Source organism: Cariama cristata, unplaced genomic scaffold, assembly GCF_000690535.1.
Source record: "Cariama cristata isolate BGI_N322 unplaced genomic scaffold, ASM69053v1 scaffold5643, whole genome shotgun sequence".
In the NCBI taxonomy this organism is placed as follows: Eukaryota; Metazoa; Chordata; class Aves; order Cariamiformes; family Cariamidae; genus Cariama; species Cariama cristata.
Window position 1 is genome coordinate 8,003 of NW_009608822.1, and position 15,751 is coordinate 23,753.

A 15,751-nucleotide genomic window follows, 5' to 3' on the forward strand; every position below is an offset into this window, starting at 1 on the left:
TGGAAGAGCCCCGCATTTTAATTGCAATTGATTCTATCATCAACTACTGGTTTGGCTCATCATTTGCAGCTTTGAAAAAATAATGTGCATAACAGTAGCATTAAGCTACTTTCCTTTCCAGAGCAAAAACTGGCAGATAAGTAAGTATCTGTAGAAATTATACATTATTTCAATGGCTTAAAATGCTGAAAGTCATAATCAACACATTTGATAGTGGTTTGATTTTTTTTTTTTTTTTTTTGTTCCCAACATACTTCAAAGGCCAGAAGAGCTACAGACTCAATCACATCTCCTAGCATTTCTCTGTGGGAATGGGTTCTTCATCTCCCTTTAGAAAGTACGCATATATTAAAATCATACTTTTTAATTACTCCCAGACTGAGAAAGCTTGGATCATACAGATATATCTGCCATCTTAAGACTTCCACAGTTCCATGTTGGATAGAATACAGAAAGCTGTCATAGACAGAAGGATCTGTAGACTGGCCAAAGGAAAAGTTAACATTCTAAACCAAAACCAGTCCCAAAACATTAGCAAAAGGTACCAACTTGTTCAGGGGACTTCAACATACTTCAGCCCAGTCTGTCCTGGTACTTACTTTGTCCATAAGCACCAAAGTGAGAAAACTTAAGCATTTGTCCAGAATTACCGCACATAGTCCATTCTCAAATTCTACTCTGCAGATCACTTACAAGTTTCCCAAATTCTCCCCAACTCAGATCACCAAAAAAAAATAAATCTAATCCTCATTCATACTTTTGCATAGTTTGGCATTTTCTGGAGTTGTACTTTTGTTTTCTTTCATAGCTTTTGAGGGGACTCATCTGTCACATATGCAAGTACTTCCAGTCTAAATCCTTCAGGAGAAAAAATGAGTCCCACTTAAGCAGCAAGCTGTCCAGGACCATTTGACATTCTTCTTTCAATTCAAAGTAAAGATTACTCAGTTTTATCTGCACTTTCAGATTTTTCCCTTTGCATCATGCAGCGACGAACTATGCTGTCAAAACTTCCTAGGTAAAATAGGCCAACGATGCGAAAAATGCCCATGCAAACAACCTGGAAATAGAAAGAAACATCTTTCAATTCATTTAAGATCCCGGATTGCAGCGTATTACCTGCTCCTGAAAGAAAAAGTTCCAGGCAGGTATGTTATATAATCTCAAAAAAACCTCATTAAAACCATCATAGCTATGTAAAAGCTCAGGACTGAGTAAGCAGGTAGTAACCTTAGTTTTCCCACCAACTTGCTGCTGCAGCTTGAAAATACTACTTCAGCTTCCTAAACCCAAGTCTCCAACAGTATTAACAGCCACTTGATGAAAAAATAATCAATGTTTGCATAATATTCTACATTTTAAAGTATTTTAAACTATAAGAAATTGTGAATATGGGGCCTTCCCAAATCTTACCTGCTGAAGACCTTCAGTAATAGAAGTGACTGGTGACATTCCACTTGTCAATATTGATAGCATGTAACCATCTGATCCAACTGAGCTGTTAAAGTTCCCTTGCTGGATGGAAGGAAAATGGAGATTAGGAAAAGAAAAAAGTAATTAAACCAGTTGTGGCAAATGATGATATGTCTTCTTTCAACAGCTATTCTTGATCAACATAGCTGATCGATGTCACTAACAACAAATATTTTTATGTCAAAAATATTAACACAATTAAGATTCAAATTATTAAAAAATAGTTTATGCTATACAGCAACATTCCAAAAGGCATCCACTTAAAAATGGACAAGGAAGCCAACCTACTGCAGATTTCTTTACAAGAGAGAAAGGCTTTAAAATTTCTTCTTGAAGCATGTTTAGTGACGAAGAAAATGCATGATCGCCTCCCTGTCTGTAAACATATTTCACAGACAGAATTACACCCTAACTCTACAATGGGAGAACATAATACTGCTTGCCTTTTGTTAAAATTAGTTTGCCATCACATGAGATTTGGCAGGAGGGTGTATTTCAAATGCTGCATAACAGGTCCTCCTTCGTAGGAAGTTAAGGATTTTTAATTTGCCCTCCTCAAAACCGTGAGATACACAGCCTGCTAAGCAATTCAGCTGGCAAAAGAAAGGGGACAGACACCAGGACAAAATTGCTTGTTTGGTTTTTGACTACTCATTGGGAAAAGTGCAGCTCTATAGCTCGGACTCCCAAGCTTCTCCCATTTATTTCCAGCAGACTTTATGCCGGAGAACAGACTTTCTGAAACACTGGTGGACTAAATCTATGGAGTGCAGATCTGAAAGGAGAAGGTAGTGCTCCTGAATCAGGGGTAAGAGTGAATCTATGCGAAGTAGGAGAAGATAGGAGATTTGGTTATTTCCCAACACACATCTGAGAGGATGGCGAGTTTCTACAGTACAGAGTTACCTTTTAATTTCTATTTTAGTCTCTCAGCTTTATGGCTTCAGTGCATAAAGACCGTGCCGGAACTAATGTATCATCCAAAGTACTGGGAAGCGTGATGTAGAAACACCAGATGCTTAAGATTAGAGAGGAGATTAGTTTTCCTTAAGCACCAAAGCAGAATACTATGTGAGGTAGTATTCGCTTTAAAACTCACCACCTCAAAACCAGACATCATTCTGTGTTTACGTGCTGTATTTGTGAAAATACTGTAAAAACTTCACAATTAAACACCTGCTGTAGATGTAAATCATGTTGAAAATCAAGAGAGAGTATTTGGAACTGCAAAATAATTACAGATTTTAGGGTTTAATCACTGTGCTTTACGAACATGAAATGTCATATTTGTTTCCATTCTGAGGTGCTTTATTAAGTATGCAAGTATTTCACAGCACAAACATTAAAAAAAATGCTTCAGAAAAGCAATACAGCTTCAACCACCAAGAGTGGCATTTTACATATTTTAATCACTCATAAATCACGTACTTAAGACATTAAAAGCCAAAAAGGCTAGACTGCCTTCATTTATTGTAAAATTATTTTTATATGAACTCATCTTCAAGAAAAATAAGATAGTCCAACAAGCTTTTGAGGTTAGACAAATGGTAGTTAATACATAAAAAGTCAATAGAGTTTAGTGTTTTAAAGTCAGTCATAATCTGCCTTTGAGACATTGCATCATGCTGATGCATCATTTTGTTATGTCTAATGTACAACTTCAGATATTTTTTATTTCCAAGAGACTGTATAAAATCATTTGTGGGCACAGTGGCAAAAGAAGAATAAAGAAAATACTTTCTGTTCAAACTAACCAGCAAAGAGTACTGTTTTGTGTAAATTGATTTTGCATTTAGCTTAGCCATTGTCTTACAGTCTTAAACAAGCATTACCTATGGGCCTAGACTCTCCAATGAAAAACATACTTTAAAAAGATAATTTACTTACTATGGCATCTTTGACTATAACTCTGGCGACTTGCTCTGCTTGGCAAACAGATGAGGTTTCAGAAATTAGCTTCGTCTCTAAGGGCTTTAGTAGAAAAACACCAATATAAGTTTGGCTAACAACACACAGGAAAGAAAAGTATGAAGGTCAAATTTTGGTTTTGGGTCTCTTGTCATGGACGACATCACTGTTAGCACGTGGTATACAATCACCTATAGCATTCACTTAAAGAAAGGTAAAAGCACCTTCATAAATAATAGTCTAATTTTATGAAGGGAAATGCCAACTTCTTCTTGAGTAGCACTTTTTTTTTTTTAATAGTTTATTACTAATAAAATATGAAAAAGGTTTTTTTTTCCCCCCAAGCACTTCACTTTCAGTAGAAGCTATCAAAATGCTTAAACTATGTCTCCTCAACACCTGTATTAGTTCATTTAAGGCTTCTTCCAGAAATGAAGTAAAAGATAGGCCTGAAATATTTTAAGATCCTGCAAAACAACTCTTTTTTTTTTTTTTAATTTCTCAAACTCCACACACTGGCATCCACTGCATTTTAATTCTTCATGTTTTAGAACATTTATGGCACTTTACCTCACTAGAAGAAAGCAATTATGGCAGTTATTTTAGCAATCACAACTTCTTTCACAAAAAAACCCCAAAACCAAACAAGTCTGGTCTGTTACAAAACCAAACGGTAAAAATAAGCTTTAGAGTCTTTAGAAGCATATTCGTCATTCATGTCCTTTTAACAAGTAAAACAATGATGGAGCTAACTGCACAGCAAGCTATTTAAATACTTGGTGTGTTAAGACAGTTGGTTCTGTTGATGAAGAAAAAACAGTGCTAAATTAACAAGAAAGGAGTACTTGGTCACAAATCAACTTGTAGTGGCTAATTCAGTTACATTCAATAACAAAATTTAATTGAAGCATTCAAGCCTAGTTAAATACTAGGACTACTTTAATTCTGAGATTAATACTTTAAAGAAGCACTTCTAGGGAAGAGCTGAGCAACTACAGGTTTCTCTCTCATTACCGATCTAAAGTACTACAGAAATTAAATTTCACAGAAACAGCCTATTTCCAAATATCTGTAGAATTATGAATCCCAATTTCACTGACCAGTCTATCTATTTCTTGATATCTATATCAAGAAATGATGAAGTAAGAATTGTGTTATACAATCCCTACTGATTCCTATACAAAGGGTGACAGACTAAATGGAATTCAACGCCCATTTCCTAGTATACATTTTGGGGCATCTCACTGATCTCCTTAGACACCAGGTTTCCAGTTCACAGTATGAAAATAAAAGATAGACACATTTTGCTCTGGTTACCTGATACTTCTGTCTGAACAGGGGGCCTGAATGTATTTTTTTTGAGTTATACTTCATGTGCAGGGACATGTCAAATGATGAGAGGTGACTAAATTTTTGAAGGTCAAAACTTTCACTTTTAAGGTAAGCCAAATGAAAAAGGCCTACTGCTGACACACCCTTCTGAAAAGTGATACTGTCATTTGCACTACAAACACAGTGCAAGAGAGTTTCCTTCCTACTTTAATACTAGACAACAGCCGCTATTGAATTGCGTCATTACATATATTCATAGAGCATGGTTAGTTTGCAAGACTTCACTGAAGGAACTGAGGTTTATTTTGGTCTGTCGCATCTATCAGAACAACTGCATATTACAGAAGATGCAAAACAGGAGTACTATTTTTGGCTCAGTAAGCTTTGTTATCAAAACAAATAGTGGTTTTACAGTTTACCATTCCACAATAATAATATTTCGATTGTTTACAGAAAGACTTTGCAGTGTTTCAGATATAAAAGGTATGTAGTTCTTCCATTTAAAGACAGAACAATAAACTACACAGAATTATCCTACAATCTATTTAACTCTGAGTAGTTAAGTTGATAAAATCGAAGTGTTTAAAAGTACTTCTTAAAATCTTAATATGCACTGATTTCAAAAGAACTACAGAAGTGACTTAAATCTGAAATGCACTGCTTACTATGAAGCGAAGCTTTAAAAACATTACAGTATTACTGAAGGAAAATTTACCTTTGTTTTACTTTCTTCTGCAAAGCCAGGTGTGTCAGTATCTGGAGGATAGGCCACCGTTACGTAGATATTATAAGGTTTTACCTGTATTTTACAAAAGTAAGTGTCATCTTAATACTGACAGCCTTTACATGCCCCTCATAATTTCATTAATTTCTCTTGTACCAAAGAAATACAGCAAGCATGAACTTAATTGCTTCTAGTGTTAAGTATTCAGCACTTGCAAGACTCTCAGCTTTGCTAAATGAGAAAGCAAAATAGCAAAGATTTAAAAAAGATGGTTGTGTTGTTTTGTTTAACAGAAATATCTAAAAACTTTGCATTTGATGTAAATTATTTGATGAATCCAAGTGGTTTTTAAGACATTTAGAAGGAATATGAAAGTAGTTTAGCTCTATAAATGTACCAATTTCAATTTCAAAATAAGACTAAACCATTGCCAAACACCATAGCCAACATTCATAAACACAAGACCAAAAAGGGTTTCACCGAGGCTTATTAGCATGCTTTTTTGTTGTTATGTCAACATATTTTCCACTGCTAGACAAATATAAAAAGAAAAACAACAAAAATGTAAAATTCAAATTTGACATCTTTAAGAGGTATACTCAAGTCACAAGGCTTTTCAACCCATGGTATGAACTTACAAGGGGTCAAAGTCTAATGAGACAAAAAAATCTGTAGAAAATGTGAGGAAAAATGGAAGGTCTCATGTCAAAGATTACATTTAGTTATGTATTTCTATGTATGTGTCACAGAATTACATCGTTTACTACACTACTATTCAGAAACTACTACAATGCAAGTCTGTACTCCAATACAAATAAAGAAGCTTTTAATGAAAATAATCAGAGAGCTAAGATAAAGCAAAGTGTTGTAAAGAGCTAAGCATTTTTATTTATATTATGAAACATTCTATATTGAAAACACTTACTGAAATACCACATCACAGGCCCATAAACGCTCTATTTTTAGTTTTGAATAATTCAGTCTTCACAAAAATATCTGTCACCAGTCTGAAGAAAGACCCTGCAGTCATGTTGTTCTATTTGGCAGGCCAGAAGTGATCAGAGGCAGTTTTACCCCACATTCTTATCCTGATCAAGGCATACAACTACATTGAACAGAACAGGGTGACAACAGGGACTATGCAAGGGTCTAGATGCAAACACAGACACTTAATATATAAACACTTAACAAGTAAAATATAGGTTCTTAACAGAAGAATAAGGGAAGTAATTTTCAAATCTATTTCACCTGTCTTACTACAATGTACTTGCCAACCTTGTTCCATTGAATAATGAAAACAGCGTGTGTTTGGTTTTTAGTCTTGCCTTAAGCATAAGCTTAGATCATTGAACTATAAAAAGCTCATATGCACCGAAATTTAGAAGGGTGAACCACTATCAACACGAATTTTTTTTGTGGACGATCATCAAATTCTAGCTTGCAAGTTTCACTGTTTCATATGGTTCACATACCACTTACCATGGCTTCACAAAAAAGTTGCGAATCACTGGCCTGCCCCTCACACATCCATGGGATCTTCAATATCAATCTGCACTTAGAGCCTTGAAAAAGACTTTTACTCAAAAGACTTAAAATTCAAGTCCTTTCAGTTAAAATAAAAGATTAAAAAAAACGGCTGCACATGTGGCTATCTTCAGTTCTAGGAACAGATTCAATCTATTCCCTCTTATGCAACTGAAATCAGCTTAGTTTCCACAACCCCATGCAGTGCAATAGGATTGTACTGCTGCCAAAAAAAAGGGCCAACAGAGCACACAGGTATCAGCAGTGCTGCACAAGACAAAGAAAACTACTTAAATGAAAGTGTGCTGTGCTGCTAGGTAAAAAAAATTAATTTGTTTACAATCAAAAATATTTAAATTATTGTACACATACCTCCATTTGCAGAGCTTCAGCCAATCCTCGAAGAGCAAACTTTGTTGGAGAATAAGCTGTATAACCAAATAGGCCTAACTGCCCAGCCTGAGATGATACAAACACAATCCTTCCCATTCTTCGTTCCTTCATGGTAGCAATTACTGCTCGACTCGGGTAAACACTACCCAGATAATTGACTGCCATTAATCTCTGTACAAACGATATTAATACAGTATTTGAGCCACAGATTCAGAATCTTTCAGCTGTTTGGTATTATTTATCAAAAAATCCCTATTTCAGTCTGCTTTAACAATCAAGTTCACTAGATTTATAGTTCTATCAGCTGGCAAAAGAAACAAACGTTTTCTACTCTACAGCTTCATAAACTGTTTTATAGCTAAAAATCTCACTTCAAGCCAAAAGAAATCCAGTCTATCTACAAGTCTTACTAGCATCCAGAAACCAAGGAAAAATGAAGAATATTTGAGGCAAAATCTAACCTAAACAGCATCCAGGAAGCAATCCGTTTATGCATGATGTATGAAAACATACTGAAACGAAGGTTTAAAGAGCGTTCTAAAACAGGAAACAGGAAAAATTCTATGTATTCTTTTCCTGCAGAGATTTTAATCTTTGGCAGAATAAAGGGAAGTCTTTAATTTCACTCTCTAGAAGACCTAAACCACAACTGATAGCCTATACAACCAATAGAATGGATGACTCAAATTTATTTTAAAATTAGGACTATTTAGTATTTTCAGATAATTCAATGTTATTTGTAGATGACTGTGGGCCTGAGGGCTGTGGGCATAAAGTAATCAAAATACAGGGGGTGTGGGGTTCTTTTTTGGCCTATTCATCAGAGCAGCAGCTTCTCAACTTGCAAACAATTCGTGCACCTCAGAATTTAACAGATAACAGCCAAATTTTTCTTAAACAGGTTAAAAATATATTAAAAAACCCCCTTCACTAGAAAAACAGTGAAACCATGTGAAATTCAGTGCCTTTCACAGTGCGTTAAACTATAAAAATACATGCTAGGCTTTTTTGCCATCTTGAGGGTTCTGTCCCAGGGGGAGAACTAATTGTTATGATCCATCAATGGTCCAATAGTTAGGTGAGAAATTAGAGGCAATCCTTGCAAATCTAAAAATATAGACAGCTACCACAAATCATGTATCACTAGTCACACAAAGTGTGCAAAGACACAGGAATGCAAGTTAATTGTTAGAATGGTTGAATAAGAAATCATCATATAATAAAATGAGAAAAGTATGCTTGCTCACTTCGAAAGAATTCACTTCAATATCCTCAAATTTTCCTGTAACTGATGTTCCTGCACAGTTTACAAGCATGTCAACTGGCCCGAGCTTCTCCTGAGCCTGGAAAAGGTGACAGAGGTTAAGATGTTCTTTAGCAGGAAAAAAAGCTTCCTATAGCACAGTATCATTGTAAGAAACTATTTACATTAGAAATACTTCACACACAGATAGGCTTCTTAAGACACATAGGTGAACCAGTTACTTCCTTACCTGTTTTAAAACGTTCTCCACCTGTTCATAGTCTTTAGATACATCAACAGAAATACATAGTACAACCTAGAAAAGGAAAGTGAAAGAACATTTTCACAACACAGTAAGTCCAGTAACTGTTCACTCTGAGCCTTTCAAGATGCAACAAAACCCAATGACATATCTTTTTCCAGAAAAAGAAGTCTTTTTGACAGGACAGTTTGCACTTCTCCCACACTGGAGGAAGCAATCCCTGACCCCTCTGAGCTCCTTCCCCTCACACACACATATATTCTAGTATAATAAAGATTATATTAACAATGAATAAGAACTTCAGGATCTTCAAAGCAGCTACTCATGGGCAAAGTATCATTTCTAATTTACTGTACTAAGACACAGCATGACTCAAGTTATTTACATAAAGTTTAATACAAACTATTCTACGGCAGTCAAAATTCCACAGTGCTACATTTAACTTTTATCAGTGCTAAACACAAGTCGAACCATTTGTGTAGCTTAGGCTCATCTTTAAGACAAACCATTTTTTTTCTACATCATAGAAAGGCATGGTTGCAGAGTGTTGCTCTGAACCTGGAGCAGCACTGCAAAAAAAAACTTTTCCAAAATTTATAAAACAAGCGTTAAAGACCTGCTAACTTTAGTACTTGCAATGTATGTTACCCACTTTTTTCATAAATTTTTTTTGACTAGTAGTAAACTTAGTTGCATACTGTTTAATTGGGACATGTCAAGGACAAAACTAACACAAAAATTCTATGAGAAGCTTACTAGTTGCACAGTGTCATAAATATCCAAAACATGAAGTAATGTGTATATATTTACTCCTTGTCTGGAAACCAGAGATTATGCATTTTAGTTTGAAAGATACAGAAAAATGAAAATAAGCATTGGCCAAGGCAGGGTGGCAGGTGGTGAGTGGGCAGGGGATGGGCAGGACGGGACAACAAAAAACAGATGACAATGATATCCAAGTTTTGCTGCAGCTGAAAGTTGGGCCCTGTTTTTCTTGAATGTTACTAATTACTTTCAGCAAGATGATCTCAGAATCTACATTTTGAAACACCTTCAAATCAACTTCTGGCCAAAGAAAGCACTGCCTTTCGGTTACCACTTACAAACTCTAAGATCAATACAAACTCCAGCTTGGCCAGGTATTGACAAATAAGCTACCCTCTCTGATGAGCAATGCATCATCTTGAAAGGAAAAGCAATCTCATAGCACAATAAAGGAAGGATTCCTGTATTCTTGTTCCAGTTTCTATCCTTCCTGTTACTTTGCTCAATTCATTTAAACTCAGTTTGAGGTGAAATAGAACAGTCATCACCAGTTTGTAACAAGCATCATCATGACCACTTGTCATGGAGCACGTGGACACACTCACCAAAAAAAAAAAAAAATTACCACAGTGTAACTAACTGCTTTAGCAGCTAGTTATTTGTCAGTTCTGCCTCTGCTCAGACTGCAACACTTCCTAGCTGTATAAACAGAATCTGCTTGCCATTCCTGTACAGCAGGTTGGCTATTCCTGCCTCCCAGCATTGTGTGTAGTTGGACATCAGAGTAAACTTGTGGCGCAAGTTATTGGTGGGTCTGCATGCATCTCCCCTTAGGGCATTTATTACATTTTGGAAATATTTCTCTTTTACGTAAGTTTAAGAATAAAATAGCAGTTGAATGAAAACGACAATGATTTATTATATGGGTGTCTTTGCAAGATCAGTGAGGAATTTAAAAATCACAGTTCTGTATCAAAATTGGAGCAGTTGGTTAATGTATCAGATTGCATAGATTAGTTATTCAAACTGTGAACACCACACTTGGGAACCACCACAGCTTTTATTGACAACTATCACATTATACAATTCACCTCCTTGCTTCTATTATCATATGTTCTTTCTCGTGCTACAAAATACTGATTACCTTCACTCCAAGGCATGTGCTATAGATCCATACCTAGGACACAGAAGATGCTGCCAGAAATAGTCTAATATCTCCAGTCTGTTCCTCACCTTTTGTTCTAAATATTGCATGGTGTCGCATCATTAATAAAGCTTTCACAATAAAAGATCAACTCCCTGTGAACTAACTGGGAGTATTCTATATTAGGAAAGGGATTTAAAAAATATTGCAAAAAACCCTCTAAGAGCAAGGATTTTGTTCCACTGCACACCTATACCCATAAAGACTGCACTGTCAGCACTCTAAATCAATCACATGTAAACGTCAAACACTGAAATGTGCGTAGATGTCAGACCCTGGTTGTCAATGCAACCTGCTTTCATGTATATATCCAAGAGCTGAACAGTGACAGCATATGCTCACATAAGAAGTAATCTTTCCGGAGGATCTTTTGTCTCTTAGCTCAACATCTAGCAAACGTAACAGTCTCTGTATGTGATCCACAGACAACATCCTTCTCACCAATCCTTTTGTACAGCTTCTCTCGGTTCAGCTACTCTCACTCCCCAGCTTCTGATCTGCTTTTCCAGTGTGAGCTCTGCCCCAGACTCCTTGCTTTTTCCAGTTCTGTTCTTTGCAGGCTTCCTGTGACCTTGCCTACAACCCAACAATAATTACAGAAGAGCCAGCCTACCTATCATTCCCACTGCCTTTGCTTAACCTGGCTGCAAGTCTAAAGCTGCTTCTTCAAAAGAAGTCCTGTTAAGACCACACAGCAGCGTGCTCAACCTTGAAGGTACTTTCAGAGATTTTAACTGAAACTCTTATGAGTATAAATCAAGTATTTTTTTTAAAAGTCTGCATCTATCAAGCTTGGACAGATTTTAACAAGAACACCCTGCCAGTGTTTGACAAGGGATTAACTTAATGCTAAGCTTGGGAAACTACTAGAGCAGCTAAAAGAAAATGGTTATCGGGATTTATTTATATATTTAAATGGGAAAAACACAGTTTCTCCTCATCTCAAATGGCTTAGTTTTTCAAATAAAGTTGATCTGAGTAATGCAGCATGCACAGAAAAAAAAAATCCGCTTGAGCCATTTGACAAAAATATAAGGAAGTGAAGACAGAACCTTATCTTATAAATGGAGGTATTAAAAATGTTTTGTATCAGCTAGTCCTAACATTATTGCCTCTAAATATCTGTCTTTTTCCATTGCTTCTTTTCAACAGAATATCCGATTTATCAATCCAAATCCCTTTCACAGACAAATAAATTGCTTGTATTTGTAATCATGAAAGTAACAAAAAAGTTCTGGAACACAAGAAAGGAGAAGTCAAAGATGTTAACAGTCTCAATACTGATTCCCCTCTCCCCTTGATTAGTAGTACTGTGAAAAAATAACTGTAGCATTTCATCTTGAAGTTGCGAATTTTGAACATACCAAGCTCACCTATTTTAAGCTAGTACCTCCACAAGCTCTAAACCAGTGCCCTTATGCATGAGTGCGCTAGCTATTCACCAAAGCAGCTTCAGTGTTCAGAAGTCTCAGAACTTCACGAATTTAACTCGTGTATCTGTTACAGTACTTTGCCAGAAAAAGGAGTACAAGTATGATATAGTAAACCAAGCCTGTAAACAAGCATCCAAACTCCTTTGCCAAGACAAATGCTATATTTATGAATTGCAAAAAGCAAGAGATTTGAAAAAATTTGGTGCTTCCACTTCATCTTGAAGAATACAAACGCTTACTGACTGACAGTAAATTGCAGTTATCCAAAGAAGTGGACTACACCTACAGCTGAAGACATCAATGTTTTTCTCTAAGAAAAGCTGGCTCACGCACTAGCTAGGCAGCATCAAATATAGCAGAGTCCAGAACCTCTCATGGAAGCAGACTGGTATTTTTTAAATTCAAACACTGAGTCGTCATTCATTTTTCTCAAACAGCTTTGTTTTAAAGACAGGAAGGACTACTCAACTACTGTTGAGTAGTTAGCAGTGATCTTACCTGCTTGTCATTAACAGAATATTTTTCTATTTCCTTCTTTGTCTGCAACAGCTTGTTCTGAAATAGATAGAAGAACACCTAAAGCATTGCAGTTCTGAAAGCAGTATTAGTCTTCAGTATTCCAATAAGGCTTAAAAATATTCCCTAAAACCCCAAAAAGTTATCCTCAACGAGTTAATAACATTTTATTACTGTCATTTTACAAATTTACAAATATATGATGAAAACTTGAAATCCATCAAACTACCAGAACTCACTTATCTGTTTTTCACTTCATCTTCTAAAGCCAGTAAAGAATTCTATAATAAATTTAATGCTTTTGTTTCATACAACTACACAGAGCACCTAAGACTGTAGGTATTAATTTTTCTCCCGTATTTTGGTTCTATTTTATATTTGTGTAATATTACATAAACTATTCTGAAGAACAATCACTGTCATAGAATTATCATAGAAATTAAACTAAAATTTGGTAAATTCAAATTGTCATACTCCTTTCAAGAAAAATTTTGTTAATTCTGGCTGCATTCAAGGTTATGCAAAGTAAATTCTCAACTGTAAGTAAATTATCAAAGATAGCTGGGACTGAGCCCCACCCCCCCATCCCCAAGAAAAAAAAAAAGTGCTTTTATTTCCTGAATAAGTTTTCTCTACAAATAAAATAACGACCCATTATGAAAACAGAGTAATTCCAACTAAATTCTAAATACTTCTTAGTTAAAAAAACCACAAAGTAACCCTTTTTCCTCCAAAGCTGTCTTGATGAACAATTTTTCACTAGTAAAAAGTATGATATAATGCTGATGAGACACCAAAACATTCTGTGAATTTTAAGAATTGCCTTTAATCTCCCAGTTGTCACTTACTGCAGAGAAATTCTACAGTTTTAAAGAATATAGGGTTCTTCCTGTTTTTGTCCTCTGCCACAGATCTAGACAGTGAAATAATGAATGCCATTAACAGAAGCAATAGCACTGGCAGAGGTTTAAGGCAAGCTAATCGCAAATTCCATGTTGGGCTATACTCCTTAAAAAGCCAGCCACCTCCGCTATTCAAATATATTAATTTGAAATGCTTAGGATCCCCTTAAAATATACACTGAATAAAGTATGAACAGTTATCAATTCCAAAATTATTCCCCATCTATACAGATTTTGTGAACAGAGTTTAGTCAGTACAAATACACACACACTTACCTCATCCCTTGCAATTAGCGTTATGAAAGCACCTTGCTTGTAACATTCAATAGCAATACATTTTCCAATTCCACTGGAGCCTCCAGTTACCTAAAAGTTATTTGAAAGTAGCAGTGTTAGTCCACTATTCTCATCCCTTCTCCCATATGGATAAGAGTCAAATCAAATGAAAATTCTAAAATTATACTCAGATTAAAACACCACCCAATGAGGTATGAATACAGAAGATACACTAAAGTTAGTTTACTTCTTGAGTATGAAAGAAAAATAAGATCTGAATAGATTGATGTGCATTTGTTTCTACCCCAAAACCATTTTTATCCCAGTGGTATTTTTTGCTTATTTCTTACGTCTGGCACACTTAGACCCCCTCCCACATGGGCGCCTTCGCATGCTTTTGACTAAGTTCCATATGTTATTTCTAAAAGCAGAAGTAGTTAAAAGTCTGGAATCACTATTCATGTTAGGCGTAATAATGCAATTACATACTGCCCCTCCATACCTAGTCACAGTAGAAATTATCTGTGAAATTAACAACTGTAGATGGCCTGTTGAAGATACCATGTAAACATAAACAGAAATACCTTCTTTCTTATTAAGAAAACTTCATTAACTCAACAGCTGGCCCTCTGTAGAGTATTTCTTAGTCCCCCAGTCTGCACCTTCAACTGTCCATGCCATCCCACAATTCCAGTTTTGTGGGGATGCCAGCACCTAAACTTCCATTACCCTTTCTTCTTCCTCTAAACTGTAAGACTATTCACTGTTACACACAAACAGGAAATTAATAGTTCATCTATAGACAAATGCAGGGTGATGACTACAGCTCTGCATCATATGTTGCAGGAGGATACACTGCCAAATGATACTAATATACAGGTTAAAGTCACCTTAACACCTCTCTCGCTACCCTCAGTAAACCTACTTACGAACTCCATGTGGAACAAGATGCAGACCATAATCCTGACCTCTCTTTTTGACTAAAATAAAAATGCCTGCCTGTCTGACACTGCTTTTAGATGACTTGTTCATTTAACCCCAGACTCAGTCTGCATGTGCTTCTGGTCCTTAAACAAACACCAGTATCTTCTTCATACACCCAAATTATTTGAATTTTCTTTTAACAGCGTATTAAGAGGCTATAATTGAGAAAATATTGAAACAAAATGCCTAGAAGCAGTTGTTGTAAAAAAATTATGTTGATGAAATGAGCTCTGAAATACAGGTTTCCTAATAATTGGAAAAAGTAATTCAGATTGCTCTGGAAATTGTCGGGTTTTGTTCTTTATCAAAACCTTTCCAAAGACTTCAGAGAAAGTAAGGTATCACCTCTATTTCAAGTATGAGAAAATGGAGGCATGGAGCTAATTAGTGGAAGAGCAAAGATCCCCAGTCTCTAACTACACACCCTATCAAAAGCCTTGTGTTGTCTCCTCATCTGCCAATGCCTCAGTTCTGTTCACAGAGATGCATTATCCTTAAAACTATTGCCTCTAGGAGTGGAAAGAAAGTCAGAAGAGTCAGAAGTACATTCCCATGAGTCGCTAAACCCTTCTTTCATATCAGTATTTTACCACTAACCTTCCAAAATAGCTTAGTGTAAGTCAAATAATCCCAGCAAACAAAGATTTACAACGCGGTCCATGGTTTCCGACTGGTTTGTCTGCAGTCACAAATGGGCCAAGAACAGGTGTAACATTCACAAAGACTGACTTTAGCTCTTTAGGCTTCCTCTATTAGTAGAGAGAGCTGCTTCAGGTTATCTTCTGACTGACACTCTCTCCAAGATCAGCTTC

At 36.0% G+C, this 15,751-nt stretch overlaps 1 protein-coding gene across 1 annotated transcript; it reads right to left on the bottom strand.

Moving 5' to 3' along the window:
• Nucleotides 1-547: 547 nt before the first annotated feature.
• Nucleotides 548-14,893, bottom strand: KDSR (3-ketodihydrosphingosine reductase). The gene is made up of 10 exons (XM_009697293.1): nucleotides 14,885-14,893; nucleotides 13,956-14,045; nucleotides 12,760-12,816; nucleotides 8,848-8,913; nucleotides 8,602-8,697; nucleotides 7,334-7,525; nucleotides 5,429-5,512; nucleotides 3,361-3,444; nucleotides 1,414-1,515; nucleotides 548-1,060 (listed from the first exon to the last, which is right to left on the bottom strand). The coding sequence occupies exons 1-10, from the start codon at nucleotides 14,891-14,893 to the stop codon at nucleotides 941-943; spliced, it is 900 nt and encodes a 299-aa protein (XP_009695595.1). The 3' UTR covers nucleotides 548-940.
• Between the last annotated feature and the right edge of the window lie 858 nt (nucleotides 14,894-15,751).